The following is an 18,398-nucleotide window of genomic DNA, read 5'->3' on the forward strand; positions in this document are numbered from 1 at the left end:
TACTGTATTTGCGTATTTCTGTCACCTCTACTGGTTCTGCAATGTGCATGTGGCTATTCACATTCCATTGTGGTGTTGCAATTTCACTTTTCAGGAATTAATCTTTTCTGAGGCTTGAAAAGAATTTCTCATTTTTCTACTTTTTGTGAAATACCTGGTTTTTCAAGACGTTCTTATTTCCAATGTGATAGTTATATCTATTGTTTTACTATTTTACCGAAGCATTATCAATGTAAATCAGAATTTTTGACTTAACTCTGATATGCTTTATTCTATTTCTTTATTTATTGTTAATAGTTTTTGTTGCTTGAAAGCTTTTATAGTTAATTTAGTCATTAATTAAAGTCTGTTTACTTTATATAAAATTAATCATTTATAAAGAATATATTTTTTTTATAAATGTATGTATTATATATTGAAAATAGTTTGTGGAAAAATCTTTGAAGAAGCAACTCATGGAGCTGTATCTTCACCTGGTTATCCTGGAAATTACCCACATAAGAGAGATTGTTATTGGGAACTCAGAGTACCATTGGGAAAACGCATGTTAATTGTTTTTACAGAATTTAAATTGGAGCATCATGAAAATTGTTCCTTTGATTTTCTAAAAGTAAAATATCTTTTATATATCAATACCTAATTTTTATACATTTATAAATTGATGTATGTTAAGTAATTAATATAATATATTTGTTGTTTTGAAGATATATGATGGATTATCAGATTCTGATCCAGAATTGGAAAAATTATGTACAACACTTACTCCAGCTCCTGTAAAAACATCTGGGCCTCATGCATTATTACATCTTCACACTGATGAGACTTTAAGTGATAAAGGTTTTCAACTAGCTTATACTGCTGTTGCTGGTAGGTTGTTTTTATATATTAACTAATGTGTTGTCTGATTTATTGTTTTATATGTTTAATTGTTTATAAGTGCAGTTTAGTTTGCTGATAACATATGACACTAATGTGTTTATCACATTTTCAATAAAAAAGCTGAATGTTTTCAAGTTGAAAAGAACAATTTAGTTTTTATTTATAATATTTGCTATTTTTGTTATTAATTTGTTTATAGTTTTAATATTTATAAATATTTTTAAAATAAAAATACAAAATAGAACATTAAAACTAGTTTTAGTACTTTCAAATTTACATCCATCATCAGAAACACTCAAATGATCATACAATGCCATTACAATGATAACATGTTATAACTCTTTGTTGTTCCTGATGAAGGATGTTGGTGTGAAAGTACTAGCTTTTTATGTTTTGTTTTGTATTTTATAAATTCCATAAAAAATAAATAATGGAAGAAACAAATGCTAAAATGAAAATAGAAGTTAAACTTTTAACTTTTAGATTATTTGGTTAAACTTTTGGGACATTTCTGTCCCATCATCAGACCCACAAAGTTCAATTGAGAACATCTTTATGTTTCCATAGATTATTCTGAAGAAATTCAAAATATTGAACAGTTTTTTGAAGTTAGAACAGAAGTTTTGTTTGATTTAAAACATCTCAGTGTAATAGCATTGGGCTATTAAAATTGAATGTCATCAATTTTGTAAAGTAAAGGATTTATAAGAGTTTATTTTCTAACTCAAAGTTGAGTGAACTTCCAATCCAATACAAATAATAATCATCAGGTATTCATAAAATACAATCTTTAGCTTCCAGTTACAATTAGTCAATTCATCTGATCATGACAATGACATATTAGTTTAATCCTGCAAGTTTTTTCTTTCTTACACCAAAATCCTGCCACTAGCACACAATCAGACAAACGGGATGAGATACTGTAATGGAAGAAGTACCGCTAAACTCCATGTGACATAGTCTCTGTCTTGTTTTTGTAGCCTCATTGATTGGAATGGAATATGTTCTCTCTAAGTTCTTCTCTTGCACAATATCTTTGTTACTGATCGCTCTCATATTCCTCCTATGTTGGCACCAAAAAGACATAGTTTCTCTCCCAACCACATGTTAATATATATAAAATAAACTAAAATACAAATAACTTTATTATCATACAGTATGTTTATAAGTCTTTTTAGTTTGAATTAAAAGTCCAAAAGTTAAAAGTTTAGATTACCAACAGGGAGTAGCAAGTAGCGTTCATTATGGAAAAATGGTCAAGTGTGAGATTGTAGGAAAAATGATAAAAGTAACTACACTCATGTGTCCAGTTTAGCACAGTGAAGGTGGATATTGCTGAAGAAAGTTCTTCAGTTATTCTGAAGAAGAAGCCTTGTGTTCAATATATAGATCTCAGATCTGCCATCTGGGAGATGTACACAGTGCGGCAATTATATTCCGGGACTGGATCTATAAAAATGAAACAAAACAATTTTATTCAAATCCTTTTATTAAATTATTCAAAATACTCTCCTCCTGCTTCAATACACTTTTTACAGCGATTCAATAGTGATTCAAATGCCTGCTCAAGCTCAATTTTCGGTATTGCCTCTAATATGCGCGTAGACTCTCTTTGGATGGTTTCAATATCATTAAAAATGCGTCCTTTCAACTTCATTTTCATTTTTGGAAATAAAGAGAAGTCACATGGTGCTAAATCGGGAGAATATGGCGAATGATTCAACACACAGACTTGATTTCGTGCCAAAAATTGACGAACAATCAATGATGTGTGACTCGGTGCACTATCGTGTAAAAAACACCAGTCATCAGAATTGCGATATTCTGGTCGAATTCGACGAATTCTTCTCATTAATCGTTGTAAAACTCCCAAGTAGAAAGCAACAGTAACTGTTTGACCCTGTGGGACGAACTCATGGTGGATGATGCCTTTGCTATCAAAGAAAACAATGAACATCGTCTTGATTTTTGATGCAACTTTTCGTGTTTTCTTGGCTTGAGGTGATGATTTTGACTTCCATTCGGCACTTTGACGTTTTGTTTGTGGGTCATATTGAAAACACCAGGTCTCGTCACCAGTAACAATTGATTTGAGGAAGGTTGAGCTGTTATTTGCTGCTTCGTACAATCTCTCTGGAATGTTCTAGTCTCATCAATTTTTGCTCTTGGGTTAGTGTGTGCAGAACAAATTTAGCACAGACTTTTGTTTTGCCCAAATCTTCTTTAAGAATTTGTCGTATTGTCTCTTTGTTAATGTTTAATGCCTGTTCCGTCATTCTCAGTGTCGCATTGCAATCGTTGGATACAAATTCTTGCACTTTTTGAATCGAATCTGCTGTTCGAATTGTTATTGGCCTTCCCACACATTTGTCGTCCTCCAGTGATTGTCTGCCTTCCAAAAATCGCTTGTGCCACTCAAAAGTCTTTGACCGTGATAGACACTCACTTCCATACACTTTTTGCATCATTTTGAACGTTTCTGTGGCACTTGTGCCAAGTTTAGCGTGAAATTTAATAACAGCACGTTGTTCCATTATTGTTTTCCGACATGTAACAAAATAAACTGATAAACAAAATATCAAAAACAATGATAAATGTCAACCGATTTAAATAAAAGTTTTAGGTTATGTTCATATATGTCCAAACTTCATATGACATAAAATTTAAACAGATGTTGCTACTGGTTGCTGAGATATAGCTTCAGTCCCGGAATTTAATTGCCGCACTGTGTATGTCAGTTCAATAGCTTCTTGGGTAAGACCATTGTTGCTTGATCTTTCTTTAAGCTCTCCTTGTATTCTTTTATTCTAGTTAAAGGAGTGTGGTGCTATCCAGTTAAAGATTGTTGTTATTGTTGTTATCTGTGACCAGTATCCTATATGTTCCATTCTGATTCTTTGTAGAAAAGGGCTCTTGGTAACTTTTAGTGAGCTCTATGTAGAGATGACTGGATTGCTGATACCTTGACCATCTTTGAAATGTTTAGACATGATGCTAGATGTCTCTGTGATGTTTACATTAACTGCTTACTTATCCCCATCATATATGCATTCTATAATGTGTAAAATTTTGCACCCATTGTTGTTGGACTGATAAAACGATCCAAAATATTGTGAATCATTGAAACAGAAGAAAATATAGAGAACTGTCATCATAGTTTTTCTGCGGATATAATTCTTCCATATTTATATGACAAATAGATTTTAATTCAGTTTACATATCCTAATTATGTTTTGGAAAACAAAATGTTTTGTGTCTTTTAAAGAACATGTCATTTTGTTATGTTTCATGTCTTCAAAAGTTCATTTTGCTCTACAAAATGAACTTTTTGCCTTTTTTTTAAATGATGAATTGTTTCATTGTCATCTAGAATAGTGCTTCTCAAACTATTTTATTCAAGGACCAGTTTTTTTTGTGAAATTAAATAAAAATAATTATACAATGGAGAGAACAGAGTTCAAATGCATTTTTTTAAATTTTTTATTTTAATTTTTAGACTAAATTGGTAAGAAAAATAAAAATAGAAGAAAAAAAAAGAAAATTGCAAAACAGATAAGGATTATGCAATTATGCAAAAAGTGTTTTTTTCTTTTTAAATAGAATTTACTAGCAGATAAGCCCAGCATTGCCTGGGCAATGAATAACAACAAACATTAATATTATTAGATTATTTCTTACTTCTAATCCTTCTGTTACATTGTATTATATTATAGTATTTGATTTATATAACTACAAAGGTTATCTAATGTAAGGGTTAATTTCCCTAAGTGATCAATCTGACACATTTTAAAAATTATTTAAATTGTGTACAGTAGAGGAATAAAGAATTTTAAAAATGTGTTAGATTGCTCACTTGGTGTGATAAACCCTTATGTAAGATAATCTTTGTAGTTATATAAATTAAATACTATAATCTATATATATATATATATATGAGAATTGTTTTTGCTATGAAACTCAGAAGTTATGTTTTAAATACTTCTAACCTAGATAATGTTGTTCATCCAACTTCAAAATATCTATTGGATTTCTGCAAATTCAATTAATTTCAATCTACGTCATTCGATTTGCTGATTTACATGTAGTTAATTGTTGCAACAATGATATAGCGTGGTGAAATAGACATGCTATATCATTACGGCAACAGGTAGCATATTGCACTTGCCTGCATGGAATGGAGTGTTACCCTGTCAAAAGTTGCCCCTGTACATCATATTTTCCTGTTAGCAATAGTCGTGTTGGTCATCTTTCTAACTCTATTCAGGGAAAAATTTTGAATTGAAGTGAAGTGACTTCCTTTCAAATGGAAAGTTTGTATATAATTAATCTGGGCATTGTGTCCCTGGTTATGACTTTCATCTATGTAACTCTTCTCTTGAGATTAAGGACAACAGACAACAGATGGGATGACAATCAGAATTTATAGGTCTACAATTTTTCAAATTTCAGCCTAATAATTTTTCTATAAATGTGATATTTACAAGAACATATTTCCCATGTAGTTTATACAATCTGTTGCCAAAATATAAACACTTTATTATTACATAAAAGGAATTATTCTAGCATTTTTAAATTGTAAATTCGTCAGCCCTTTTTTACAAATGAAAGATTTTTTTTATTTAAACATGTTTTATACAAAGTCTTTCCAACTTAAGGTTAGCAATTTTGATCACATGTGGGGCCATCACAACCTATCTAACACAGATCACTTTTCAAATATTAATAGTAGACCAATATTAAGTAGTAGTCGTTTACTGTCCTCTCGCCTGGGATGAGGTCCATTACTACTTTGGTTGAATTGGTTAGACTTTTAAGACATTTTTAAATCCTTTTATGAACATAATGTATAATTGTGAAATTTTACTCTGGCTCAGTAATAAACTGTTTGCAGACTATTTGTTGTCAGATATCCAAACTGTGATCCATGCACCATGGACCACAATTTGAATCAGTGTAATGGAGTCAGTAAACAAAAAGTCTGAATTTGACTCTGATTCCAGCAAATTTTCATTGTGTGATTTTGACTCTGACCTTACTATTTTAAAATGTAACACTATGATTTCTTTTATAAGAGAGATACCAGTGGGTATCCAAGCATTTTTATCTAAAATTTCTCTATAAAAAGTCATACTAAAATTGATGGTGAGAATCAAAATTTTTGCTATTAAAATTTCTTTAAGAGAAGAAATTTCAGTATATTAATCCATTATGAAATTATTATTATTATTATTATTATTATTCATTTTGGTTAAACAAATATCTATTATTTTTATTACATTTATTTATCATAACTTTTATATAGGATCACCTGGATGTGGTGGTTTATTAACTACATATGAAGGTTACATTAATTCTCCTAATTTTCCGAATGAATATGATAATTCTATTGATTGTGATTGGTTGATTAGAATACACCCACAAGATCGAATTGAACTAGAATTTCTCAGTTTTGATTTAGAACGGCATTATTTTTGTGAATTTGATTACGTAGAGGTAAACATTTATTAACTTTTAATGAACAAATTTTATTATAAATTATATATTCATTACTTATGTTTTGAATTTTAGATATTTGATGGAGAAGATGAAACTGCAAATTTACTTGCAAGATACTGCAGTAATAATATACCTTTACCAATAGTATCATCATCCAATAAATTATTTATTAGATTTCACACTGATGGTTCTTATACAGATAAAGGATTTCGAATACATTATATTACTGGTAAAAACTTATATAATTGTTTTAATGTTTATTTATAATAAAACTTAAAGTATAAATTTGTTACTTCTATAATTTAATCTACTAAATTAGGCAATTAGACCTTTCACAATGGATGAAGTTGTAGAAACGCTAAAGTTTTTGATCTGGTTGATGGGCCATTCTTAGGAGTGGACAGAAAAGTATGAAATATGACTGCCAGACAGGAAACAAACAAGGGGCCCTTCTCTTGCTTTGTTTACTCTATCTCATTTTTCATTGCTATCTAGAGGTAGATTAAGAGGTGGCCAAAATCATCAGAACAGTCTCTCACCAACATTGTAGAAAAGTATGAAATCCAATAATAACAGCATTACTAACAAGTGTTTAAGCAGCAGATACAGGATTCCATTCTCCTGCCATTATCTTCTTAGTTTTTTTAAATATAATAAATTATACTGAAATTAGAATAAATTATAAAAAGTACCACCTTTTTTAACTACTCAGCAAACTATTTAATACTATAAAAATGTTTTCAACCGTTTTTAACGTCCTTTGTCAGTTAAATGTAAATTACCAAAAGAACATTAACAATAGAACATAAAGAAATTAAATTATGAAAATAATAAGTGCACCTGCATAATAAGGGATTTTATGTTACCAATACGTAATAAGAGATTTAATGTTACCTGTTAAGGGATTTTATGTTTACCAACATCGAGAATTCCAGAAAACACCATAAACACATCCTAGAGCTTATTGATTTAATATGTCACACATCCTTCGAATTTGAAGGTAACGTTTTCCTGCAAGGTAGAGGGGTACCAATGGGTAGCCCAATGTTGTCTATACTATGTGATCTAGTTTTACAACAACTGGAGAATGCTTTAATACTGATATTCCAGAAAGACATTATTCTATACTTCAGATACGTTGATGACTTATTCATTCTATGGAAAAATAATCACATTACCCAATGATTCTTAAATGATATCAATAATAACAATTATGGTTTAACTTTGTGACTTGACCAAGAAAGCTACAAGAATGTTCGTTTCCTAGATATTAATATCACTTGCAAAGACGATGAAATATGCACCAACATTTACTATAAACCAGGTTTAAATACTACCTTCATCCCAAATAGTTCAATAGAACCCAGGCACATTAAATATGCGGCATTCCGTTCTTGGATAAAACGTGCCTACACTCATTGTACAAACATATGTGATACCTACAAGGAATTGAAATACATTCTCGATACAGCACAATAACACGGTTACCAGAGGAATATCATAGAAAAACTCATCACAACGTTCCAAAATAGAACTAACCATTCTCCCATAATTAACAATAAATGTATGACGGTACTCAATTATTACCTGTTCTTAAGAAAAATGATGAACGATGTTGTGAATGCCAATAATCTATGTATCATTTATCGACGTAATCCTACAGTTTACAGGTTATTGAGGAATGTCGAGAAAAATGACGAACAGACATTTTTCTTGTCTTCAAACTCTTTAACAGGCATTTACTCCATATTGATGAAGGACCATCGATTTTATTCCAATATGGTTTATGTGGGAGCTACTTTATGGCACTTGGTACAAAGAGTCAAAGAACATAAGTACTCTGTCAACAAGAACCTCGATAATACAGTTTTAGCGTCTTACGCCAACCAGCACAAGTTAACATTTTATGGGATCAGGCTTCCATTATTAGGCCAACGACTAACAGACATACTATCAAACATCTTGAAAAACTCGAGATTTTATATATAAAGCACAAGTAAAAACAAAATGTATTAATCATAGAGATGCTGATTCTTTGTCAACAGCATGGAAATCGCTTTACGATGATAGGCTATAATTGCAAAAAATTTTTATGTTGCATATGCATATTTTGTTTATATATTTATATTATTTTTGTGTTACTTTGTCATTGTTTGACATTTTTGATACTCCCGCATGCGCTAATTATTGTATTTACGCAGGCGCACTTATTATTTTCATAATTTAATTTCCTTATGTTCTATTTTTAATGTTCTTTTGGTAATTTACATTGGTAACTGGTAAATTACATGGTAACTGACGAAGGCTGTTAAAAATGGTTGAAAACGTTTTTACAGTATTAAATAGTTTGCTGGATAGTTAAAAAAAAGGTGGTATTTTTAATAATCTTAGTCTTTCACATCAACTGCTGCTATCATATCTTTAATAAATCATTGATCAATTATCATTAATTTATATGAATTATTTCACAAACTATTATTGGTTTAAATATGAATTTATGATATAATTTAAAAAAGCAATCAAATATTTAAATTTTAAGACTGTTACAAAGTTGGTTGGGTTTTATTTTCAAAAACTCTAGCATTAATAATGTTCTTAAGTATATGAATGTGTCATATTCTTCATGTTTAATTGCCAACAATCTTTCAGTTTTGGAATGTGAGTAATATTATGTGATATTTTTTTTTATATTTTTATTTCTTTTCTGTTTTTGTTCTTTGTTTTGAGTTGTTTTTCTCTATTTTTTGATTATTGTTTCTGAACTAAAAGTTAATTTGCAATAAAAATTTGTTTGATATATTACTGCTATGGATCTTTGTTTCATGCCTGAAATATGGATTAACTTGTCAGGGAAGAAAGATTCTACTGTATAATTTTTAATGTAAATTAATTTTAAGTTGGGATTTGGAAAGATCAGACTAAGAAAGAATTGAATTCTAGACTTAAATTCAAAAATCATAAAAATTTCAAGAATCTAAAACAACTTCAAGAATTTGAACATTCCAAGAATCTGTTCCTGATTTCTTTCTATTGAAGGAAATCAGCAACTGATTATTATGACTTCAATAGAAGTCACGAAAAGATGAATTGTTAAGGAAGGATGCATATAATGAAAAAAAAAACTGTCAGATTGTTGTATAAAGTGAGAAGTTTATTTTAACATCTAACAGCTGGTTGTTTACAATGTGAAATTTGAATATACAGACTAAAGTTAAAGAACAATGATTTAAAAATGATCAGGCATTTGAGCACTTTTTTCCAATATGTTCATCAGTACCAGATCAAAAACAATGCAAAATCATGAATGCATATGATTGGAAGTAAAGTTGGATGACAAATTCCAAGAGCTCAAGTACAAATAGAAGGTTTTCACTACAGAAGAGCCAAAATTAAAATTGCAACATAAATATTGTGAAATTTATAAATCCCTGAGAATTCATTTAAAATTTCAAATATTTTAATCTTATTTAGCTATATTTTAAAAGTATGTTATGTAGTTACCAAATACATTATTAATAGATTTAATATTTTAATAATTTTTAAAGATTCACATTTAATGCAGAATTAGATAGAAAAAAGTAATCAGAATATTAAAAGCATTTAAAATTTATTTTAAGTTACATTAATAATCTGAATGTATTTTATTCTCAGAGTGAATATTTATAATTTAATCAAATTAATTTAAAATTACCTGATTTTTAATCATATATTTATATCTTAATAATTTTTAGCTTGTGGTGGAGAATATACATCATTATCTGGAATAGTTCATTCTCCTAATTATCCTAATCAATATCCAGGAAACAGAACTTGTATATTTACTATTAAAGTACCACTTACATACATGATTGAAGCTCAGTTTTCTTTTCTTGATATAGAAGATGATCATGATTGTATGTATGATTACTTAGAAGTGAGTATTTATAATAATTAATGACTTTATTTTAAAAATAGAGCTTAGAACTTACTTTAACACTTACTTCATAAGCAACATTAAAATGAAATCTAATCAGTATTAATTTTTTGTCTTGTATTTCTCTTTTCATATATATTGTATAAACATTAAAAAATTTGTTATTTATGCTAAATCACATATAATGAAGAAGTTAAATTTTAATTATGTTTTGTCTCTTGAGACAGTTTATGAACTAGATAATTTAAAACTGAAATAAATATAAATTTTTATATTCACATATAAGAGCATATGGATTGTGATGTAAAATACTCTTAAAAGTTTAACATACTGAACAATTGAAATTTAGCTGGCCTCTAACTTGTTTCAAAGTTAAAACATCGAAATTTAAAAACATTAAGAGTTAAAAACATTAAAAGGAAAGAACCAGAGCAAGGGGATGCAAGGGAGAAATTACACCTTCTATTACTAATGCCCATTTTTTTAAACAATTGTAATGTTTATATGCAAGTGTAAAAGTAAACTTAAGCTAGTTGTCACATAAGTGTATGAATTTAAACTGTACAGCTTGTATTTGAATATTTACTAACAAAATATGATTTTTTTTGTTCATATTTATATGAAACCTACTCAAACCTGTGTATGATTTGTTCACTGATTTCATGTAATTATTATTTATATATTAGATTTGATTGCTATAAACCAATCATATCAGTAATGTTATAAAATTATGTGATAACATAATATGTGTACTTTGGCATTGAAATTTTATTTAAACATTTGATATATCTGAATTTTTTTAGTTGCATCTCCCTTGCTAAATTTTTGGCTATATTACTGGAAACAACCATCAGACTTTATTAAAATTAAATTAACCTAGAAAGGCTAGTAAAAGCATTCAAAGAAACATGGAGTAAACATTATATAATTACAGCAAGGTGTAGAAATAACGACAAAATTATGTAAAAACATTTATAAATAGCAATTAAAAACAATATTTTAAATTTTAGAATTAACAAAGTAAATTTTACTGAAATGGAATTTAAATAAACCTTAATTACCATAACTTCATAAATTTTAAATTTTAAGTGAATATATTTTAATTACAAGCAATTATTTATTGTTCTGAGCTGCAATTTTTAATCATATTTTTAATTTATTTAATTTAAAATATATGCCTCCACCTCAAATTAATACTATACTGTCTTGCCCCTGTACATCATACTTTTCCTGTTAACAATGGAATCATGCCAGTCAGCTATCTAACACCTTTCAGAAGAAAATTTTTGAATCATATGACTTCTGATATATAGTTAATTGGGACCTCCTGCCTCTAAGTTTCCATACCTTGTCTTTTTTTTCATCTATCTATCTTCTTGAATTTAAGGAAAGATGTATGACAGTTGCAATTTATAGATCTACAATTTTTTTAAATTGCAGCTTAATAAATATGATTAAGCAAATTGTATAAACAAACTATTTTACCTAATTATTAGTTATTACTAATGTTTTGAATTTAAATGTTTTAACAAATTAATAATTTTTATGACTTAACAATGGAGAAAAATTTTCAAAAAACCTACGAGAACACACAAAGAATATTGAAATCATTCACAGATGATTAATTATGCTTTAATTTGATATACAAATTGGGCATTTCCCCAAGATAACCATAAATTGTCCCAAACATAACATTGCCTTTTTTCAGTTTGTTTTGTTGATATTTAGTGTAAATTCCCATTATTTACCTCTTTCAATAAATGGACAGTTGAAATTTATAACAGCAACACAGCTTATTGTATTGTCATTAGGATACACATTAAGGGTTCACAAATGAACACAGGATAACAGGAGTTGCACGTATGTGTTCTAATGTGAAGAGAGCAACAACAAGAATTCTAAAGGCGTTTAGTAAGTCACACGACCTTATTATAGGACACTAACAGCACAGATCATTAAAAATAGATAAATAATTGTAATAATTTTATTACAAACATTTAATTTTTGATACAAATTATATACAGTGGTACCTTGGTACTTGAACATAATCCGTTCCAGAAAGAGGTTCGAGTACCAATATGTTCGGACTCCAAATCATTTTTTCCCATTACAAATAATGTAAAATGGATTAATGCGTTCCAATCCCCAGTTGATTCGCTAGTAACATAACAGATTAGAGTATAAATGATATTTAGTTTTTAGGCAAGCAGTAAATAACACATATATAACTCTCAATAAATAGTAAAAACATTAAAGAAGTCATTTTAACATACGAAAACTTACCTTTTTGATTGCGATATGATGGCGTAAGTGGGTGGAGGTGTGAGGAGGAAGAGCGGGAGTTACTGCCGAGAAGGGGAATCCCCTTCCATAAAAACATCTGGTAATGGAACTTCGGGGGTTGCTTCCCTTTTCTGTCGCTTTTGGGCAGGTAAATCTTTAATTAAAAACTTATCCATTGTCTGTTGCTTCTGCCTTTTTTGCAGAATTTTACGGAAATGAGACATGACATTTTCATTGAAAAGGTGTACAGCCCTATTGGCTACCATGGTATCAGGATGAGATTTTTCAACAAAAGCTTGCACATCCCCCCACTTAGCACAAATTTCTTTAATCACTGAACTTGGGATATCCTCCTTCCCTTCCTCCTCTCCCGAAGACATATCCTCAGCCAAAATCCTTTGTTGCTCATCATGAAGGTGCTCCAACTCTTCTGTAGTAAGCTCGGTACTGTGGTCTTCCATGAGCTCTTCAATATCCTCATTGTCGACCTCCAAGCCTATGCTTTGTCCAATAGAAACAATGTCATCCACAATTTCTTCATTAAAGCCCTCAAAATCTCGCTCTGGTACACAGTCGGGCCAGAGTTTCCTCCATGCTGAATTCATGGTACGGTATGTCACTTGGTTCCACGCATTGTCAATAAGATAAACGCAATTAAGAATATGGAAATGATTTTTCCAAAATTCTTTCAAAGTTAACCGAGTGTCATTAGTGACTTCAAAACACTTCCGAAACAAGGATTTAGTGTACAATTTCTTGAAATTAGAAATGACCTGTTGATCCATTGGTTGTAGCAAAGCGGTTGTGTTAGGTGGCAGATAGTTAACCCGAATAAAGTCGAATTCTTCGACTAAATCCTCCTCCAAGCCTGGAGGGTGAGCAGGAGCATTATCTAATAGGAGAAGGCATTTTATTGGTAAATTCTTTTCTTGCAAATATTCTTTCACACTTGGTGCAAAAACTTCATGCACCCACTCAACAAAAAATTGCCGAGTCACCCAGGCCTTTGAATTAGCACGCCACATAACAGGCAATTTACTCTTCGCAATATGTTCCTTTTGAACACCCTTGGATTGTCGGAGTGATGAACCAACAATGGCTTAATCTTAAAATCTCCACTTGCGTTACCACACAGCAAAAGAGTAAGCCTATCTTTCATTGGCTTGTGCCCTGGTAGTGCTTTTTCTTCTTTTGTAATATAGGTTCTCTTTGGCATTTTCTTCCAAAATAGCCCAGTTTCGTCTGCATTGAACACCTGTTGAGGTGCATAACCTTCTTCCATTATAAGTTTACTAAACTCGGCGACAAATTTCTCAGCCCCTTCCTTGTCTGAACTAGCTCCCTCTCCATGTCTTACTACGTTATGTATTCCACTTCGGTTCTTAAAATTTTCAAACCACCCTCTACTAGCCTTGAATACAAAAGCACTCGTACTTGTACCAGGGGTTTTCTTCACTAAATCGTCATAGATTTCTAGTGCCTTTTCACAAATAAATATCTCACTAATGCTATCACCTCGTAACTGTTTCTCATTTATAAAAATAAGTAGCAACTTCTCCACTTCTTCAAGTATCTGAGGCCTTTGCTTTGTCAACGTAGTCACTCCTTTTGCAACATTAGCTCTTTTTATTGTTTCTTTATTCTTTAAAATAGTCGATATCGTCGACTTAGCCATAGAATATTGGACAGCAAGATCCGAAACACGCACTCCATTTTTGTGTTTAGCAATGATTTCTTTTTTCAGTTTGATTGTTGTTCTCACTGTTTTCCTTTTCACTTGACCACTTTCACTTTTATACTTCTTGGGACCCATGTTTAAGGGATAATAAATCAAAAGAAAAGAATGCTAATCCAAAAAATATAGCACAGCGTAAGTTAATGTGCATGCGAAACAATGACTGTCTTGTAACTGTCTGTCGTGTTAAGGTTAATCATATTCGTCATTGTAAACCGTGCTTTAGTTAGGCGCTATCCATTCTTTTTGTATGTCCGACCGTCAAGGGACCGTTTGGGATCGAGTTTCATAATTTGAACCTTAATCTTGTCAGTTATATGTATACAAAAGGTAAATTGTTTACAAGCTAAGTCTTTGTTCATTGTCTGACAAATGTACACTTTCGTTTTGTCAATTGTTCACGATAGGAGGCGTTTTTTGTGTAAGATCCAAGTTGGATGTATGTGAGTTAATAAATGTTCTCGCTAATTTTGTATCACCCCTTTTTGATTCGTTCATGGTTATGAGAAATCACCACACGTTGACTTGGCGGGCTTTCCCGTTCGAGTACCAAAATTTTGTTCGGAAACGGGCATTTTTTTTTCGAAATTTTTGGTTGGGTACCGATTTGTTCGGGCTTCGAAACGTTTGAGTACCGAGGTATGACTGTATTTAAGTTGATTGAAAACTTTGTTATATGAAGTTTTTTATAATTTATTTCATTACATCTAGATTAGAGATGGAACAGAAAATGGAAGACTTTTTAAAAAATTCTGTGGCACTCTTCTTCCAGAACCAATTTATTCTACACACAATCAGCTATGGATGAAATTTGTTACTGATGAAAGTATCCATAATCATGGATTTTTATTAAACTATACATCTCTAAATATTGGTGAGTTGATTGTTAATATTTTTATAATATAAATGATTTTATATATTTGTTATGGAAGTGTAGATGTGAATTCACATTGCACTCCATCATTAGAAGTGCTTAGAGCATTCCTATGCTATACCCTGGATATCTTAAAAATGTCTCAATTTATAAAGGAGTATGGAGCTAGTTCTTTCTGTTATAAAATGTAAATCTGTTTCAGCTTATTAGAGAATTTATAGATAAAAAAAACATTGCATTAAAATTATTGAATTTCTTCTTTCACCGATTAGGCAAAATATCTGTTCTGTCTTTAAATTCCTCTATCCGATGCAGTGACATAGCTATATATTCAGCGTCTTAGAGCAAGTAGAATCGGTGTGCCCCTTGTTCCTCGGAAGAGGTCTCGCAAAATTTATTTTGAACATTTAATTTAAAAACATATATCTAATTATTTCGATTTAAAACCTTAATTAATAACAATTTATTTGAGATTCAAGGCATTTCAATAATAAAATATTCAATTTAATAAATACAAATGCAATAATAAAACAAAATATAAATCTTTAAGTATGGAGTATTTAATAATATTTACTACATATTATATAAACAGTATTGACAAAATGTATGCAAGTTTAGTTTTGTAACATATACATAATAATACATAAAAAACTTCAAGATTCTTGTTTTTTGGCTTTTTTGTTTGCAAATCAGTCAATCACTTTCTCCAGATCAAGTTGACAAGCTATTGTTTTTTCAATTGATATAATAGCCAGACTAAGACGGTGTTGTGACATGCTACTTATTAAATAAGTTTTGATTAATTTTAGTTCTGCTGTGGCTGTCATCGCCGGTAAAGTTAAAAAAAATGAAGCATGCTGCAATAATGTCAGAGAAGCTACTTGAGGCTGTGGTGTGAATTAAAAGTAGTTTGGCAACTTTGCTTATAGAAGTAATTTCTTTTACCTGACTATAAAAACGCATTTTAAATTGAAGCAGTTGAGGTCCAAAACTAAATGAAATGTCAGAGGGATATGCAGATTGTAACAATTCTGATCCTTCCAGAATATTTTTATCAGATGATGCGACAAGATATACGAGTGATAAGCACTTAAAAAGTGTACAGAATTGTCGAACAGATTCAAATCTAATAGTTAATTGATTAATTATTAAATCCAAAAATCTTTTTTTACAAATGTTTTTACAAGTTTTTATTTTGCCCTTTCTAACTTGGTGCTCTTGTGATTCATGTGTCTGGAACATTTTGCTTCAACTGCTCCATGGTAGTTATGCCTCTGATCCAATGATTATATAGATTTATTAAATTTATAAAAAATATTTCAGAATCAAATTACAACCATAATTTATTTGTTTACTTACTCATTAAGTTAAATGTCAAAAATGATTCATATAAGTTAAATAACTGTTGCTTTTTTTGAATTAAATTACTATTAAGTAAAATTACATCTTATAATATAATCGAGATGGGTTAATAATAATAATAATAATAACTCTCCCGTGGTCACCACCTGGTCGTGGTGGGAGAGCCCAGTAATTTTACTGATCCATAGGGCAATGCAGGCTGGAGCACAAGCTCCTGGTAGGGACACCCATGCCAGTAAGGCCTATGGGGAAAAATGAAGCTAAGAGTGACCACACCCACATTCTGTGGAGATATTTATTATGGTAATAACTAGATCAAAGTGTGATACCGGCTCGGACGTCGCCCGGGTTAACAAGGTCCGCGTTCGTGGGTTAGGCAGAGGCTCACGTTCGAAAAATAGGCCACAGTCTCCCTTGGTTACCGGTGGCGAAAGCAGCACCGGCCCAAGCATGGCTACTGCAATGCCCTCAACAGATGTGAGGAACCAACCTAGCCTTGGTGTTTCTGTGGCAATGCATCCACAGACCACAAAGGCTGGAAAACCACGCCAACGGATGAAATGGACAGTAGAAATGAACGAGTTTATCATCCGTACTTATTACACGATCACAAAACTCGAAACAAACATGACAGCATACAGACAACAACTACACCATAAATTCACACAACAATATCCTCACCTCACTGTCACCGAACAAAGGGTTGTTGATCAAAAAAGAACAATTATACACAACAACCTTATTCCACAAACAACACTTGAACTTATCAAACAACAGGTTGCTGATCAAATACATCAACAGACAGAAACATCTAACATTAATGAAGATCATGTAACCTGTCAGGATAATCCAGCAACAAGCATTGATAATAACACATATACAACAATTACCACTAATGATACTACAGACACTTCCTCATCCATCACTGATAACATAGACTTGGATTTAGTTAATACGCTCTCACTTATATTTCAGGAAACACTCACTAAATATACAGGCACAGATCCCACACAAAGACCACGAATACCAAAAATCAACACGTCAAAGGAAGTAGGAAAAACACTAAATTATGTAAACACTCACTTAATACCACACTACATTCATTCAATTTCTACACTCGCAGACATTCATACATTAGTTTATGCTGGGGCAGTCACAGTAGTGACACACCATGGACTGAAAGTACAATCACAGACAAATACACAGAAAACACAATTCTATCACAAGCCTGCCTGGCAGAGAAGAATAGAAACACAAATAAATGACATTAGACAGCAATTAGGCAGGCTGACACAATACACTAAAAGCAACATAACACCCAAATTAAGGAAACAGCTCAAAAACATTTTCAAGAAAATAAAAACACACACAAAACATGAACATCACAACACACGCATTACAGAATACATTGATACACTAAAACAAAAACTTGCTGCCAAAGCACGTAGACTCAAACGATACAAAACATGTACACTACGAAAACAACAAAATAAATTATTTACAAACAATGAAAAACTCTTTTACAGACAAATTAATAACAAAGCAAACACTGATACACAGCACAGTGGCACACCAACAGAAGAAGAACTCACAACATATTGGTCTTCTCTTTGGTCCAGTGCTGTCACGCACAATGCTGAAGCAGGCTGGATCGAGGAGGAGAACAAAAACTTACACAACATACCAACTATGCCCTGTGTTGAAATAAGCATACGTGATTTCCAATACACTGTTAACAGAACACACAACTGGAAGACACCTGGTGTAGACAACATTCACAATTTCTGGTACAAAAAGTTCACATCACTGCACCAGGAACTAGCTAAACACCTAACACACATCATCATCAATCCACA

The 18,398-nt window shown here is 31.1% G+C and overlaps 1 protein-coding gene across 1 annotated transcript in view; it reads left to right on the forward strand.

Moving 5' to 3' along the window:
- Nucleotides 1–18,398, forward strand: part of LOC136980838 (cubilin-like) — a 292,841-nt gene that overhangs the window by 49,921 nt on the left and 224,522 nt on the right. The window contains 6 exon segments of the mRNA XM_067277042.1: nucleotides 426–610; nucleotides 705–867; nucleotides 6,182–6,372; nucleotides 6,448–6,604; nucleotides 10,107–10,288; nucleotides 15,018–15,180. Of these exon segments, the coding sequence (XP_067133143.1) occupies nucleotides 426–610; nucleotides 705–867; nucleotides 6,182–6,372; nucleotides 6,448–6,604; nucleotides 10,107–10,288; nucleotides 15,018–15,180 (1,041 nt within the window).

The sequence above is a fragment of the Centruroides vittatus genome, unplaced genomic scaffold (assembly GCF_030686945.1).
Source record: "Centruroides vittatus isolate TY-2023 unplaced genomic scaffold, ASM3068694v2 contig_726, whole genome shotgun sequence".
In the NCBI taxonomy this organism is placed as follows: domain Eukaryota; kingdom Metazoa; phylum Arthropoda; class Arachnida; order Scorpiones; family Buthidae; genus Centruroides; species Centruroides vittatus.